Genomic DNA, 15227 nt, shown 5'->3' with positions numbered 1-15227 from the left:
TCCCATTTCATGTGAAGTGCTATATTTTAGTTTCTGGAGTTATCCTTCAGTTTTTATGTGGTCATTTCTAAAGTGTAGAAATTTCTAAAGTATTGTTTTCATAAGCAAATAATAACCTTTATTTGTTAGATACTCTTAAATTTGAAATTTGAAAATTTCCACATGTAATGGGCTCAGGTTCTTTATTCTTTTGGGAATAGCAGATTGTGCAGATAGTCTGAAATTGTTGGTTTTAGTCTATGTAAAAAATACCATTTTGGATGCCTTTAAAAAAAAGTCATGCTAAGGCTGTGTATGCTTATAATAATATGCTTATTAAAATGAATCAAAAAGTATGAGTGACCACTATACATGAGGCACTATTCTGGACCTTAAGGGATATAGCAGAGAACAAAACAGAGCCCTGCCCACATGGAACTTAGATTTTTTTTTTTTAAGAGCTCTAAGATTTTATTTATTTATTTTAATGTTTATATTTTTTTGAGAAAGAGAGAGAATGGAGGAGAGGCAGAGAGGAAGAGAGAGAATCCCAAGCAATAGATAGCTGACAGCGCAGAGCCCAGTGTGGGGCTTGTGAACTCACGAACTGTGAGATCATGACCTGGGCTGAGATCAAGAGTCAGACGCTTAGCTGACTGAGCCACCCAGGCACCCCTGGAACTTAGATTTTGATTGAGAGAGAAAAACATTAAATACAGTAAGATGAATTAGGTGGTAAGTGCTCTGGAGACAAAACAAGAGTTAAGGGGGTGGATAGTGATGGTTTGGAGGTAGAAGAGTGCCCTGAGGCTTTGTAATTTTGTATAATTATTCAGAAGAGTTATCTGATAAGGTGACATTTGAGCAAAGATCTATAGGAATAAAATGTGAGAGCAAGAAGTGTAGATATCTGGGAGAAGTGTATTCTAGGTAGAAAGAACAGCAGGTCCTGAGCACCTGTGGTAAGAGTATTTGGCCTTTGGGAGGCACTGCAAAGGAGACGTCAGTGTAACTGAAGCAAAGTTATACAGAGGAGAGAGCTGGTCACAGAGGGATTACATAGCACTGGTAAAATGTATAAATTCTAATATATGTAAAATCCTCTAGTTGTTGAAACTAAAACCTACTTTTTGCTTCATTTAAGATCAGACTCTAAAAAAAAAAAAAAAAGTTTATTTTGAGGGAGGGAGAGGGGCAGAGAGAGAGAGAGAATCCCAAGCAGGCTTTACAGTGTCATTGTGGTACCCAATATGGGGCTCAAATTCATGAATTGTGAGATCATGACCTGAGCTAAAGTCGGACACTCAACTGAGTAAGTCACCCAGGCGCCCCAGATCAGGCTCTTTCTGACTAATGTAGCATTTTACTTACCTCTGTGATGAAGAGTATGGAAATTGCTAACAAAAATGTTTGGAGCCTCCTTTTAAGGTCTTTCAAACTAGTTAGAAGAAAATCATTTGTAAGTAGATAATTATAGTATGGAATAATTCTGTAGTGTAGGATTATGTGTCAGCTTTAGTGACTGGCGAGTACTTTAGAATGTGAAAGGGAACACTTGACTCATTTCGAAGAATGAGTAAGAATGAAAAGATTCAGGTGTGAAACAGCAAGGTACATCAGGGAAAACTGGAGAGTGGTTCTGTTTTGGAAGCCAAAAGTCAAGAAGGGAGGATATTGACGAGGACAGAATGTGTGCCGTCCTGTAAGTAGTAGGGACCTCTCACTGAGGTTAGGCAGTGACAGTGTTGTGTTGTAGATTTTTCTTTGGTCAGTTTAGAGACTGTTTAGGGGTGTGAGGTGAGTGAGACCCCAAATCAGAAGTGAAGCAGCCAGTCAGTCCAACATTTCTCAGTGGGGACAATTTTGGGTGGAGCAGTTTTATTTATTTAAAAAAAAATTTTTTTTTAAGTAGGTTCTGTGCCCAACTTGGGGCCTGGGCTCATGACACTGAGATCAAGAGTCACGTGCTCTATCTATTGAGCCAGCCAGGTACCCCGATGGGTAGAGTAGTTTTAAATTATGAAGTGCTGATTGTGCATTGCAGGATGGTTAGTTTCCCACTTGATATTAAATGCCAGTAAAAACTCTGTGTGTTAATCCCCCTCCCCAATTTCTGAATACTTTCAGGAGTGGTGGTACCTCCTGGTTAGGAAATAAATAGGACTTGAATTCTGGCTTTGGCAATGACAGTGTAATGGAGAGGAACAAGTACAATGGCTGGAGATTTAGGAGACTCAGTTATTGATGGGCTGTAGGGAGTGTATATAAACACACAGGTAGGAGCACTTTTGGGGTAGTATTGTGACAAATTTTGTGACAAGTTCAGTTTTGAAAGCTAAAAAAGATTCTGAGGTGTATAAAATGATACCATCATGGGGAAGTAAACATGTTTAAGAATTGAATAGCTTATCAAGATAGTTTCTGGAAGGATATAGAAAAATATAGATATATCTGGGGTGCCTGGGTGGTTCAGTTGGTTAAGTGGCCAACTTTAGTTCAGATCATGATCTTACTGTTCGTGGGTTTGAGCCCCACATCGGGCTCTGTGCTGACAGCTCAGAGCCTGGAGCCTGCTTCAGATTCTGTGTCTCCCTCTCTCTGCCCCTCCCACTCATGTTCTGTCTCTCTCTCTCTCAAAAATAAAACATTAAAAAAGAAAAAATACAGATATATCAAGATAAATGGAGGAAAAAAATTAAGATAACTCCTTATAATTGGGTTCAGACCTTGATCAATGAGCTTCAGGTTCTAAAGGATTCAAAAGGAGCAAGACAGATATATATGCCTTGCCCTCATTATTTTTTGAGAGGCAGAGAAAGCTTAACTTTGGCAATAAGGTGTATGTGATATATTTAGTGCTGTATGACAGGTATGAAGTACTGCTCAAGAAAATTCAGAGAAGGCAGAGATCAAATTGTGTTTTTTTACTATCAGAAACTGAACCATACACACCAAATTGTGAAAGTACTGTTTAATTTTTGTTGCAAGTATGAATTGTGAAAGCCTTGTGTCATTCTTCTGTTCCATGGGCACTCTGTTGGACTGTTTTGTGCTTTGTTCTTTAAGCTTTGTTGGCTAGGGTGACTGCTTATCTAAAATTCATTTGTTATCAAATGTTACTTTGTATAATAATTGGACCTATAAGAAGAAATGTTTTTAAAAGATTGTAAGCAGATAAAATGGTCATAGTTACATTAGTGTTTCTTGCTAGTGATCAAGGCCAAGTTAGGTCACTTGAATTTTTATTTAATCATTATGTGCTGAAGATTAAAAATGGACAAACTACTTATGAGTCATGAATAACTTTAGTTTCTTTCCCTTTACCACAGTTATAGCTGAGATATTTATACATTTTTTATATGTTACTTTACAAGTGAAACAACTCATTTCTTCCTTTCTATTCTCTTAATTGGATTGTATTTTATATTTTCTTCACTGAATTTGCCAATAATATCCCTTAAGTAGATTGGAGGTAAAACTCTGAGGTTATTAAGAGCTCCCTACCCCCCCCCCCCCCCCAGTTTCGGGGCTGAAACAATTGTATATTAAACCATTTTATAGTTATGCTCTCCCACTTGAAATATAAAATTGGAACTTAGATTGTTTTAGCTGTTTTCAGAGTAATAGCAAATAGAGTTCTTGGATCATTTCTTGGACATGTATGCAACAAGAAGCTTCAGTTCATTTCGTTTTGTTAGAGTTAGCTAGTTGATATCAGCTGATGACTGAGCTAATGGTAAAACTGAAGGGTGAGAAGAATGAAAATTTTATATAAACCGAGATCCTACCCACTCACAGACCACATATCTGCTCTATCTTCCTTATAGTACAAACACAACATTCTAGGGAGAATATTAATAAAGGTCATTTGACCTTCAGTTTGTTCATGCTTCTATATGTCTGTTTGTTTGTGTTTTTTTGAATGGTAGGGATGAATAATACTAACATTGTAGTTCTGAGGGTTTATGAGTAATAAGAGAACTGAAAGTTCTACAGGGCCTTAAAATAGTTCTTTTTGAGATCAATAAAATAGTTGAGGGTGAATTATTCTGAGGAAATTTGATTTACTTAATGGTATTGATCCTTTATATGATCCTAATCAATATCCTTCTAATCAATATTATTCTTCCTAATCCTTTGTAATTAATATTATCCTTCCTAATCAGTGTTACTTCTCAGGTGGATTATAGTGGTCTCAATTATTCTCCTAAGAGATTTTTAATAACTTCTCCAAACTATTGTTGCTCCACTGTTAGATTTTTCACCTGTTAGCATGCACATCCGACATTAATAATAAATTAAAGCTGCAGAGTAAGTCTTTTTTTTTTTTTTTAATTGCAGACTTAATTCAGTGCACAAATGAGATGAATGTGAACATCCCACAGTTGGCAGACAGTTTATTTGAAAGAACTACTAATAGTAGTTGGGTCGTGGTCTTCAAATCTCTCATTACAACTCATCATTTGATGGTGTATGGAAATGAGGTAAGCCAAATTTTTGATTAACAAGCATACTGGTGTGATGACTGATTATTCAGCTTGCTTCTCTCATGGAAACTTCAGGAATGGCTTTAGCAACCAAATTATATAGGTAAAAAGGGCAAGGGGGCTAGGCAGAAATAAAATTGTAGCTTCTACAATTTGAGGAAGGATAATGGGTCAAAGCCCAGAGCATTTTGAATAATGGGATCAAGAAATAGGGATTAATGTCTAGAGGTAGATTCCGTAAGCAGCACTAGGTTTTGCAGGCCTTGTGCATAGACTGTATGTTTGTCTATATCTGTGTGCTTTATTATGGCCAATCAGATTTCTCCCTGATTTTATATAGTTGTCTTTGGAACCACTTTGTCTAGTTCAAAGCTGTTACATTGAGCACTAAGATGGCATTTGCTGAGAGGGACTGATTAAAGAGTGCCCTTTTTTATTTATAAATATAATTTATTGTCAGATTGGCTTCCATTCAACCCCCAGTGCTCATCCCAAGTGCCCTCCTTAGGTGCCCATCACCCATTTTCCCCTCTCCCCCATCCACCCTCAGTTTGTTCCTCTGTGTTTAAGAGTCTAAAGAGTGCCTTCTTAAGCAGAAAGGTGTCTTAAACCTTCACTGAAGTCTTCATTGCCCTAAAGGGTAACAAAAAGATGCATAAGCTTTTGTGTTTTAATGTTTGGAGAGAATCATCTTGTTTTCCATGATAGGCTAGTGGCTGATTTTTTTATTGTGTTACAAGAATACTTGAATGCAACTAGATAAATCTATACTTAGTGTGCACCTTAGAAAAATGCAGCCCACCAATTGTTGAGAGATGGGGAGAGACTTCAGGTGTTGGTATTAGACTTTTGAGCATAATGACTTTCTGACATCCATCACGTTACTCATTTGGGGCTTTCAGTGCTAAGGCTTTTCTGTCATTTTGGGAAGATACCAATAGAGAATCATTAAATTAGTTTAGAATTAAAGCCAGAGTTTACCTTCAACTTGATCATTGCAACAGATCTTACTACATGCACATTGTGGTGTTCTCTTCTGGTCCTTGTTTTTAATAGCTATAACCATAATTTAGACAAACTATTATATTTAGCTTTTTTATATCATGTCACACCATAAGCATTTCCATGTTCTGTGTTTGTTTTTTTTTTTTTGTATTTATTATCTTTAGTGACAATTTAATGGATCATATATTCCATAATTTTCTTAACTTTCCCTTTCCTAGAAATTTAGCTTTCTGATTATTCACTGTTACAGCAGCATCACATTGGATGACTTTATTTGTAGTGTTTAAGTTTTAAAAGTTATTCCCAGAAGTTACCTGAAATATGATGTCTCAGTCAACAGACATGACTCAGTTTTCTGATTTATTGTAACCAGTGTATGGAGTCAATAGGAATGTTTATATATACTAACTTTAGCATAACTTGAAGCATTTTTTTATCTTAACTATGATAACAATTTTCTGCTTTTATTGGGATTGTGTTTACTTAAGATCATGATTATTTACTGTGAAGAATTTCAGGCTTATATATCATTTTTCACCTTTTTTAAAGAAAATGTAGTTTATCCTTTAAAAAGAAAAAGTCACGAGTATAACCAATTAGAATGACAGATAAAGAGGAAGACTATTAGTCATGGCTTTCCAGGACTACGAATAAGGTGATAATACTAGACACAAAATTTTGATAAAAGTAAGGAAACAGAAAGTTGACAGCGGTTCCTTACAGTTGACTAATAAGAGGAGAAAGATAGTATTTCATTGTGGTTTTTAGATAAACTCATGTTTATTTCCCTTAAACAGCTAAGACAAATTCGATACTCTTCTTATTGGCAGGTTTAGTAGTCTGTGAGAGAGTATGCATAGGATTTTACTCTGTTGTGGTGATGAGAATACCATAGGGCAAGGAGGAGAGTGATCTGTCCTGCCCCTGCTAGGGGACATTTGTTGCAAATGATGGGGTTGCTATTGGCATCTGTAGGTAGAGAGGCCAGGAATGCTTTTAAACATTACAATGCACAGGATGGGTTTCCCACAACAATGAATTATCACAGGTTATGAAAATCATGGGGTCTAATACTGTCTTAGGATATTTTAACACCTTTTTGAAACCAGTTGTTTTAGGATAAGTGATGAAACATCAGTATTTGATTTATAAATTGTTTTTCAAAATCCTGGCTTGGTAGTTGGGGTGAACGCAGATGAAACAAGATTGAATTAGAGGAGTGCTGGTGTATATCCTAATTGATAGTAACCCTCTGCATGTATTAAAAAAAAAAATGAAATCTTAAGGGGAAGTGAAATTGAAAGGAATTAGCTCTATTTTAGAGGTTGTATGTAAAGGGTAGTTAAGGTTGTGTTCTGTGGTAAGAACTTTGGAGAGAATTTTGACAGTATTTTGAGAAGATGAACTTTTGCATACATGCTGACCCAAAAATTCAAGCCTAAGTTTATATCCTGAGAAACTTTTGTATGTTTGCACATGGAGACCAAGTACAAAGATGTCCATGAAACATGGTTAATAATAGTGAAATTGGAAAGAACTGGATAAGAAATGGATACGTAATGATATACTGGCCTTTGAAATGCTAGAACATCATTTAAAATGAATTAACTGGTTCTACGTATATTAATTAAATACTTTTTCTTGGGAAAAAGTTGTTAAAAAGCACTTTGGAAAAGAATACAGTATGATTTTTCTGTAAATTTAAAATAGAAAAAATTATGTACAGTTTATAGGATATATATATAGAAAAATTATAAAAATGTGTGTGGGAATGATATAAACCTACTTTAGAAAATTATTGCCTTTGAAGAGGGAAGGAAATGAGATTGAAGGTGTGTGTCTTCAATAGAGTTTTTAATGTTTTGTTTCTCTAAGAAAATCTGAAGTAAATATGGCAGTGTGTTTAATCTGGACAGTGGGTAAGGGAGGATATCTGTAATACTGTTTTCTTGTATGATTATAATTTTGTTTTTAAAAAGGTCATAAAAATTTGGGTCACTAGGTAGCTGTATAAAGATTCCACTTGAGTGTGACTAGCTGTAGCCCTAATATGCTGCAGTAAAGCCAAAATTACTGGTTCTAGGTTAAAAGTTCCTACTTCCTTTTAGACGCTGATACTGAAGCCATGGGTATTAGGCTTTAATCAATTCCTGTATGCTAGTGAAAAATATGGATTATGTTTCTAGGTTTAGTAACTAGTTAACAGGACTGAGGATGAGAAATTTAAGCTAGATAAGCTTAATGGAATGTATTAAACACAACCACCCCCCACATTCTCAAATTAGACTTTGTTAGATGGCATTATCTTAATTTGACATAATTGTTTGTTTGTTTTCCAGCGTTTTATTCAGTATTTGGCTTCAAGAAACACATTGTTTAACTTAAGCAATTTTTTGGATAAAAGTGGATTGCAAGGTAAAGACAACTTACTCATTATAGAAAATCAACCCTGTATGATGATTACTGTAGAGTTGAACTCTGTCTTTTAGAACATGTGTTGTGGAGGAACTTCATATTTTAGTAAAAGGTGTAGGGGAAGAAAAAACTGTGTTTTAATGTGAAGATTAAGATTGATTTCAGTGTTTGACACTTAGAACTCTAGGAAATAAAATAGGGTAGAGCTTTCAGAGCATGGACTCGAATTAAACTGCCTTGTTTCAGTACCATCTCTACCACTTACCAGCTGCATGAACTTGAGCAAGTTACTTCACCTCTCTGCATCTGTAAAGTCAGGAATAATGATAGCACCTACCCTGTAGGGTTGTCATGAGGCTTAACCTAGTTAATAATTATAAAGTGCTTACAGTAGTGTCTGGTACACAGGAATCACCATCCATGTAAGTATGAGCTTTCATTGTTATTGTTACCATTTTATGCTTTATTCCAAGAAGTTTAGTTGTGAATATCATACATTTTAGTAGCAAAAGTAAGTATGGTGTATTGTTCAGATGAATTGCTCATTGATACTCAGACCTGTTATTTATTTTGCTTTTGATTCAGTAACTTGAGATTGCTACATTGGTACTCCATGCACATTCTGTCTTACTGGGATCTGTCATACTTAGTTCCTGAACTAGGTCTTTAACATTATACAATGCCAGCTCTAGGAATAACATCACAAAGAACATACTAACTGATTTGGGAATATTCAATAGTAGGGCTCAATCTGGGAAATGTTTTTGGAGAAGGGAGATTTTTCTGCTGGGCTTTGAAAGCTAGATGAGAACATGGGTTGGCTTAAGCAAAAGTACACATGAAAGAGCATGGGATATTTAAGATTTATAGAGCAAATCAATATGAATAGAATGTATGGATGATATATTGGAGAAAAGGTAGTGGCAGATAGCCCTCTAGAGCTGTTTGGGGCCAAAATCAGACACAGAAAATTTTGATAGAGTTGGGATTTTATAATGCAGTGAGAAACCATCATGTTTTTGAGTAGAGGGAGAAGGGGAGAAGGACTGTGTGAGAGTGCCATACCTAAGTACAAGTTTGATTACAGTGATAAAGTCTTGAAGACATTGAGACTGTTCTGGTCATTTTTTGGTCATCTAGTAGAACGTTTTCATCATCTAGTAGAAAGTTAATGACCTGAATTGTGGCTTTTGTGGAGGTAACATCAGTGGAATTTAGTGGCTAACATTGTTTGGGTTGGGAGCTGTCCGGTTCAATACTTGTTCACTTTTGGAAGATGAAAGTATTAATTAGAATGAATCAAATACCCTATCTTCCAGAGATTTGGGAAGGCCAGTAATCTGTATATAGAACTGTTATAAGATTGATTTTATTTTGACAAAGATGTAGTGCTCCAAGTAGTTAAAAAAAAAATTAAGCAGTGGAATCACTTTTTCAAATAAAACCTTAAATAGCAACCAGAAATATATAACAGATAAAACTGGAGCTGATCTGTTTTCCGGGATGTGGAAGAAATGCTACTTGCTTATCTTTTTATTTCTGTTTATTTCAACTTTAAGAGTCAGTGGACAATAATTTGCAAACCACTACTCTAAAACAGAGTATATGCATATATGCAAATGGAGTTTTTGGTGTCTTATTAGCTACTGATTTTCCACTTAAGATGGAAATTAAGCATTTCTGGTAATAATATTTTAGGATTTTTATTCCTTTTATGTAGAGAACATTTTTTAGGCCTTTTGCTTGAAGCTCATTCTGAAGAGATTATAAAGATAAAACAAACAGTAATTAAAAGTATGTAATTCAGTGGTTTTGGCAGTTCTGGTTGCTCATATAATTTGCTGGGTGGAGTCTGGTATATTTCATTATATTTTATAATATATATACTGGGTATATATATAAATACAAATAAGCTTCTAGTCTAGTGCATTAGACATTATGTACATCATATAGCTAGGAACTGTACATGAAGTAAGAATAATGTGGAAACACAGAGTTCAGGGAAAGTGTCAGAGACTGAAGGATGGTAGGTATTTCTCCCAGCAGGAGGATGGAATAAAGTTGATGAGAGGGAACAATATAAACTAAAGAGCTGAGGAATGTGAGTATGTAACACCTTATAAAATACAGTAGTACTTATGAGCATACATGAGGGTGATAATGTTTTTTTCTATTTTGTTCATTTTTCTCCAGTGGCACTTAGTAGGGCTCAAGAAATATGTGCTGAATAAATGAATTGGTAATGATGTTAAATTCAGTTATTTGACATTTTTGTTGTTATTGTTTTGTCTTTTTAAAGTAGTAGAGATCATCAAATAAAGTGAAATTTGTTGGTGAAGATGAGCTAAAATAAGATGGACCTGGTTCGTAATTAGCAGCAAAAATTTGTAAACTTACCTAAGCCAGGCAGTAACTAAAATAAAAGTTGTTATTTTAATAACATTGATTAAGTTTTATGTTGCTGAAGTTTTCAAATCTCATGATTATGATGAAAGAAAATCTTCAAGTTTTACTGAAAACATCATATAGTTCTTTCTTATGCCTTAAACTTAGGTATTGCCATTTCTCTCGTCATACTATATAGTAATTTTTGTACTTTTTATAAGGTTGGCACACATAAGTTTGGTTTTTCCAAATAATATATAACTGAAGATTTCTTAAGTATGAAAATTATAAAATTGCTTACTAATTTGAAGAGAGGGGCTTATGGTTCCATAGGATGTTCAGTTTGAGTTATGAAGTTATCAAGAAGTATTTAAGAGAACATGGTTTTCCAATTCCTATAGGAATGTTGATCAGAAGTATAATAAAAATATTATTTTAGTGAAATTTTAAAGGGGAAGATTTTTCAAAACCACCTATGACATACCTGACTTAAAACATGTGAAGTGTTAGAGTTTTTAATGTGATGCTATTCATTATTAGTCACTTAATTTACATCACTAGATTGAGTTGGGATAGCAAGATATTATGGCCTTTGGATGAAATGAGTTGGTTTTCTAAGCAAAGTGGGATTTTAATAATTTGTGAAAACATTTTCTATTTTTTTTCTTACAGGATATGACATGTCTACATTTATTAGGCGGTATAGTAGATATCTTAATGAAAAAGCAGTTTCATACAGACAAGTTGCATTTGATTTCACAAAAGTGAAAAGAGGGTGAGTTAAGCTTTCCCTTTTTTTTGATATCTAATGGATTCAAATATTTTAAAATGTGAACCATAGAAATTAATGGATTATGAATTATGATTTCAGGCCAGTTTAAAATAAGAATTTTATTTTTTATTTGAAGTATATCATATGCTTTGTGCTAGGATTTTTAAAAGCTCTTTCAAATTTTGTAATAGCTTTATTGAGATACAATTCACAAAACATAAAATTCACCCTTTTAAAGTGTATAATTAAGTGGGTTTTCATATATTTACAAAGTTGTGTGCTGCATAAGTATCCCAGAATATTTTATCATTCCTATGAGAAACCTCATACCCATTAGCAATCACTTCCCATTTCCCCCTTTCTCCAGACCCTGATGACTACAAATACACTTTCTGATTCTATGGATTTGCTTATTCTGAATATTTTAGATAAATGAAATCATATGTTATATGGCCTTTTGAGTTTGGCTTTTCTCACCTAGTAAAATATATTCAAGTTGTACCATCCTTGTTCTAATGTGGATCACTACCTGATATAGCCTGGTATACAGATTTTTCTTAGGATATATGAGAAGACCTTGGATAAAGCCACTAAAGACATTCTTAAGGGGCACTGGTAACCCTTGTAGGTCTGAAAGACTGCCCTAAGGGGAATCTGGCTTCTGCAGAAATATTTTTGTGAATGCCTTTCTGAATTTCCCTGCTTCCATCTAAACAATTAATGTTTCTTTAAATTGTTCTTTTAAGGGGCCACCTGGGTGGCTCAGTTGGTTGAGTATGCAACTCCTGATTTCACTGGAGGTCATGATCCCAGGGGGGGTCATTGGATTGAGCCCCATATCAGGCTCCATGCCAAGCACCTGTCCCCCACTTGCACATGCTCTCTCTCTAAAAGGATGAATGAATGAATGAATGAATGAATGAGTAGGTCTCTTGAAATGTTAAATTACTAGACTGCAATGGAAAATTTAATACAAAAATAGAAGTAACCCCTTAGTTAATTTAAGCATTTTAAAAATTGAACCTAAATGTTCTGTGTCACTATTCCAAAGTAATCAGGAGGTGATTAGTTTGGAACTTACCAAAACTAAATTCCACAGATTTTGTTTCATATATTTAAATACTCTGTCATTTGTGAGATGATAATAGAGGAGTTCATCTTAGAAGTCTGGTTCTTAATTCCAGTATTCTGTCCAGTGAACCATTTTCCACTTGGGCTTATATTAACACTTCAGTGTAAAGTGTGTTCAGTAAAGCTAATCTTTGAAGGACTAGTTTTGTGATTGAGGGGAGTTGTTGCATTTCCTTCTTTCTTTTTTTTTTTTTAAGTTTATTTTGAAAGAGAGAGCAGGGGAGGAGCAGAGAGAGAGGGAGAGAGAAAATCCCAAGCAGGCTCTGTGCTGTCAGCATGGAGCCCAGCATGGGGCTTGAACCCTTGAACTTTGAGATCACAACCTGAGCCATATCAAGAGTGGGACACTTAGCCAACTGAGCCACTAGGTGCCCCTGCATTTCTGTATTTAACAGAGCTGAGAACACCCCTTGATAATGCACAATATATTTAATATTGACGTAGAGGAAATTACTCTTAGAGGATAGGGAAAGTGAATCAAGGAGCCATAATTGAGTGAACCAAGAAGCACAAAATTGATACATACACACAGATACGTGTATGTGTGTATATATGTGTGTGTGTGTGTGTGTGTGTATGTGTATATACACACATATATATCATTGTATTAAAGGAAAAATATAGGACATGGGATGTAAGTTGAGAATGTGGCAGCACTTAAAATTTATTATATCGTGGCTAGAACCTCAGTGAACTGTTTCAGTTTTTGGAGAGGAGTTTTGTAGTAAATAGTAAAGTTGTATTTATTAGGGTAATAATTTTTTATGTTTACAAAACTAATACACTTTAAAAACTGAGGCAGCATAGCAACCTATATTGTAACTTGTAGGAAATTTGTAAGAAATGTTAACATTTTAGTATATGTAACCCACTTTCTGTGTGTAAATAGAAATAAATATATGTAGGAAGACCCATAGAAAATCACACGACAATTGAATTACATTATTTGAAGACTGCTTTCCTTCTCTCTTGTGTATTTTAGATATTTTCAGTTTGTACTCAGATCTCATTCTTTTGGATGGCTATGGGATTCTCTTCTAGATGTACATTTGATTTACTCTCAGTTTTTATCTTATAAAAGCAGTGCATCTTTCTGACCATCCTTTTATATATTTGTATATATATATTTTTTAATTTATTTTGAGAGAAAGAATGCATGCATATGGTGGAGAGGCAGAGAGAGAGTGGGAGAGAGAGAATCCCAAGCAGGCTTCACACTGTCAGCATGGACCCCAGTGAGGGGCTTAAATGCATGAACTTTGAGATCATGACCTGAGCCAAAATCAAGAGTTGGATGCTGAACTGACTGAGCCACCCAGGCTCCCCAGAGGAAACCTTATTTCTGCTGTTAGATTTTACATAGCACTGTCACTTCCACAAGGTCAACATAGCATTACTCACATTTGTATCTTCAGGACTTTGTACAGTCTAAACTACTATATTAGGTGATTAACAGTTCTTGAAAAAAGAACTAATTCAGTTTGTAAATAGTTTATTAAATGGCTTTATGAAAAATGAATCCAATAAGTTGCCTATGGATTTATCTTTCCAGGTGGTTGTTAAACATCAGTCCCTATATTTTCTTTTTGTTTAACATTCCATTTTTTCATAGTATTAAGTTGAATTATCTTGAAATCTAAATTGGTTTGGTTCAAAGTATCAAGATACTGTTACGTAACAAGCAAAACAGAGAATAATCCAGTTATTTTCTGTAAATAAGGACATGGATAGTCAGCCTTTAATCTCTTGCTTTTATATTTGAGAAGCAAGTGTCTGAATTGAATTAAAATGTATTTAAGAAGTCATAAAACTTGTGTTCTTCTTGGAATATGAATTGTCATGTATTTGGTGCAAATCATGTTGAAGCATTTGGGTTTGTGAATTGAGTTTTGAAGTCTGATAAAAGTATTTGGTAACTGTTAAGATTTATCTTAATTGAGAAATTTGAAGTTCTTTGGAAAGAAATGTTGTGGAGGCTAGTGACAGAGGGGAATCAAAATTGTCCCCATGGCTTCTGGTGTAAGTCACTGGGGAGATGGGCACCTTTCACTGGGAAGATTTTAGATTGGGGTAGTGTTGGGCATAATGGCAAAAAATTAAAGATTTAGTTTTGGAAATACCAGTTTTGTCATGCCTGTGATTTATACAAGGTGAGGTATCAAGTAGACAATTGGACATACTAACTTGGAACTTAAAAGTTTTCGTTTAGGAGTATAAGTACATTATTGGCATCTTGGTGGTTTCTGTCTTGAAAATAACAGATCACCTTGGGGGTAAGTACAGAATGAGAAGAGAGAGCCCAGGAACACTTGAGGTATACAATATTTATTTTAGAGGATGAACAGAGGATGAGGAGCCAAGAAAAGAAACTGAAAAAGTGATAGTGAAGAAAATACTGTGAGAAGTCTAGTCAGATAAGGTTAGACAAGTACCCATTGGAGAAGCAACATAGAATTTCTACATGACCTAAACTAGAGCTGTTTAACTGGAGTGGTAGGAGAGGGGCCGATTTTGAGATGAACTGAATAATGAATGAAAAATGAGCATGGAACTCTTTTTGAGAAGTGTATTTGACTTTGTGAGATAAACGGTAGGTGAATGGGCATATGGGTTTAGTGGAGTGTGTATGTTTAAAGAATGGTGATAATAGAGACTTTGCCGGCATGTTCATGGGAATGGTCTAGTTTAAAAGAAGAGGTTAATGAGCTGCACTGTCCAATATGGTAGCTATTTGCCAATGTGGCTAGTTAAATTTAAATTGATTAAAGTGAAATAAAATACAAAATTCGTTTCTTCAATTGGATCAGCCATATTTTGGATACTCAATAGCTGCATGTGGCTAGTGGCTACCGTATTGAATGGTGCACATATTGAATATTTACACCATTGCAGATAGTTGGACAGTGCTGTGTTAGAGAAAAAGAAGACAACCAAAGGACTGTGACAGAGTGGGATCCAGAGGACCTCTGTGAATGGTATTTATATTTCATAGAAAGAGAGATTTCCACCATTGAATTGGACCAGACCAGATAGATGTAGTTTTGTTGGCGAGT

The 15227-nt window shown here is 34.9% G+C and overlaps 1 protein-coding gene across 13 annotated transcripts in view; it reads left to right on the top strand.

Moving 5' to 3' along the window:
- Positions 1-15227, top strand: part of PICALM (phosphatidylinositol binding clathrin assembly protein) — a 101434-nt gene that overhangs the window by 29611 nt on the left and 56596 nt on the right. For all 13 annotated transcript variants that reach the window (XM_049620105.1, XM_049620131.1, XM_049620113.1 and 10 more), the window contains exons 2-4: positions 4321-4463; positions 7811-7886; positions 10944-11046. In XM_049620105.1, the coding sequence (XP_049476062.1) occupies positions 4344-4463; positions 7811-7886; positions 10944-11046 (299 nt within the window). In that variant the 5' untranslated portion in view covers positions 4321-4343. The remainder of the gene's footprint in view (positions 1-4320; positions 4464-7810; positions 7887-10943; positions 11047-15227) is intronic.

The sequence above is a fragment of the Panthera uncia genome, chromosome D1 (assembly GCF_023721935.1).
Source record: "Panthera uncia isolate 11264 chromosome D1, Puncia_PCG_1.0, whole genome shotgun sequence".
Taxonomy (NCBI): Eukaryota; Metazoa; Chordata; class Mammalia; order Carnivora; family Felidae; genus Panthera; species Panthera uncia.
Note: the sequence above shows the minus strand (reverse complement) of the source record. Positions and strands in the feature narration are given on the sequence as shown.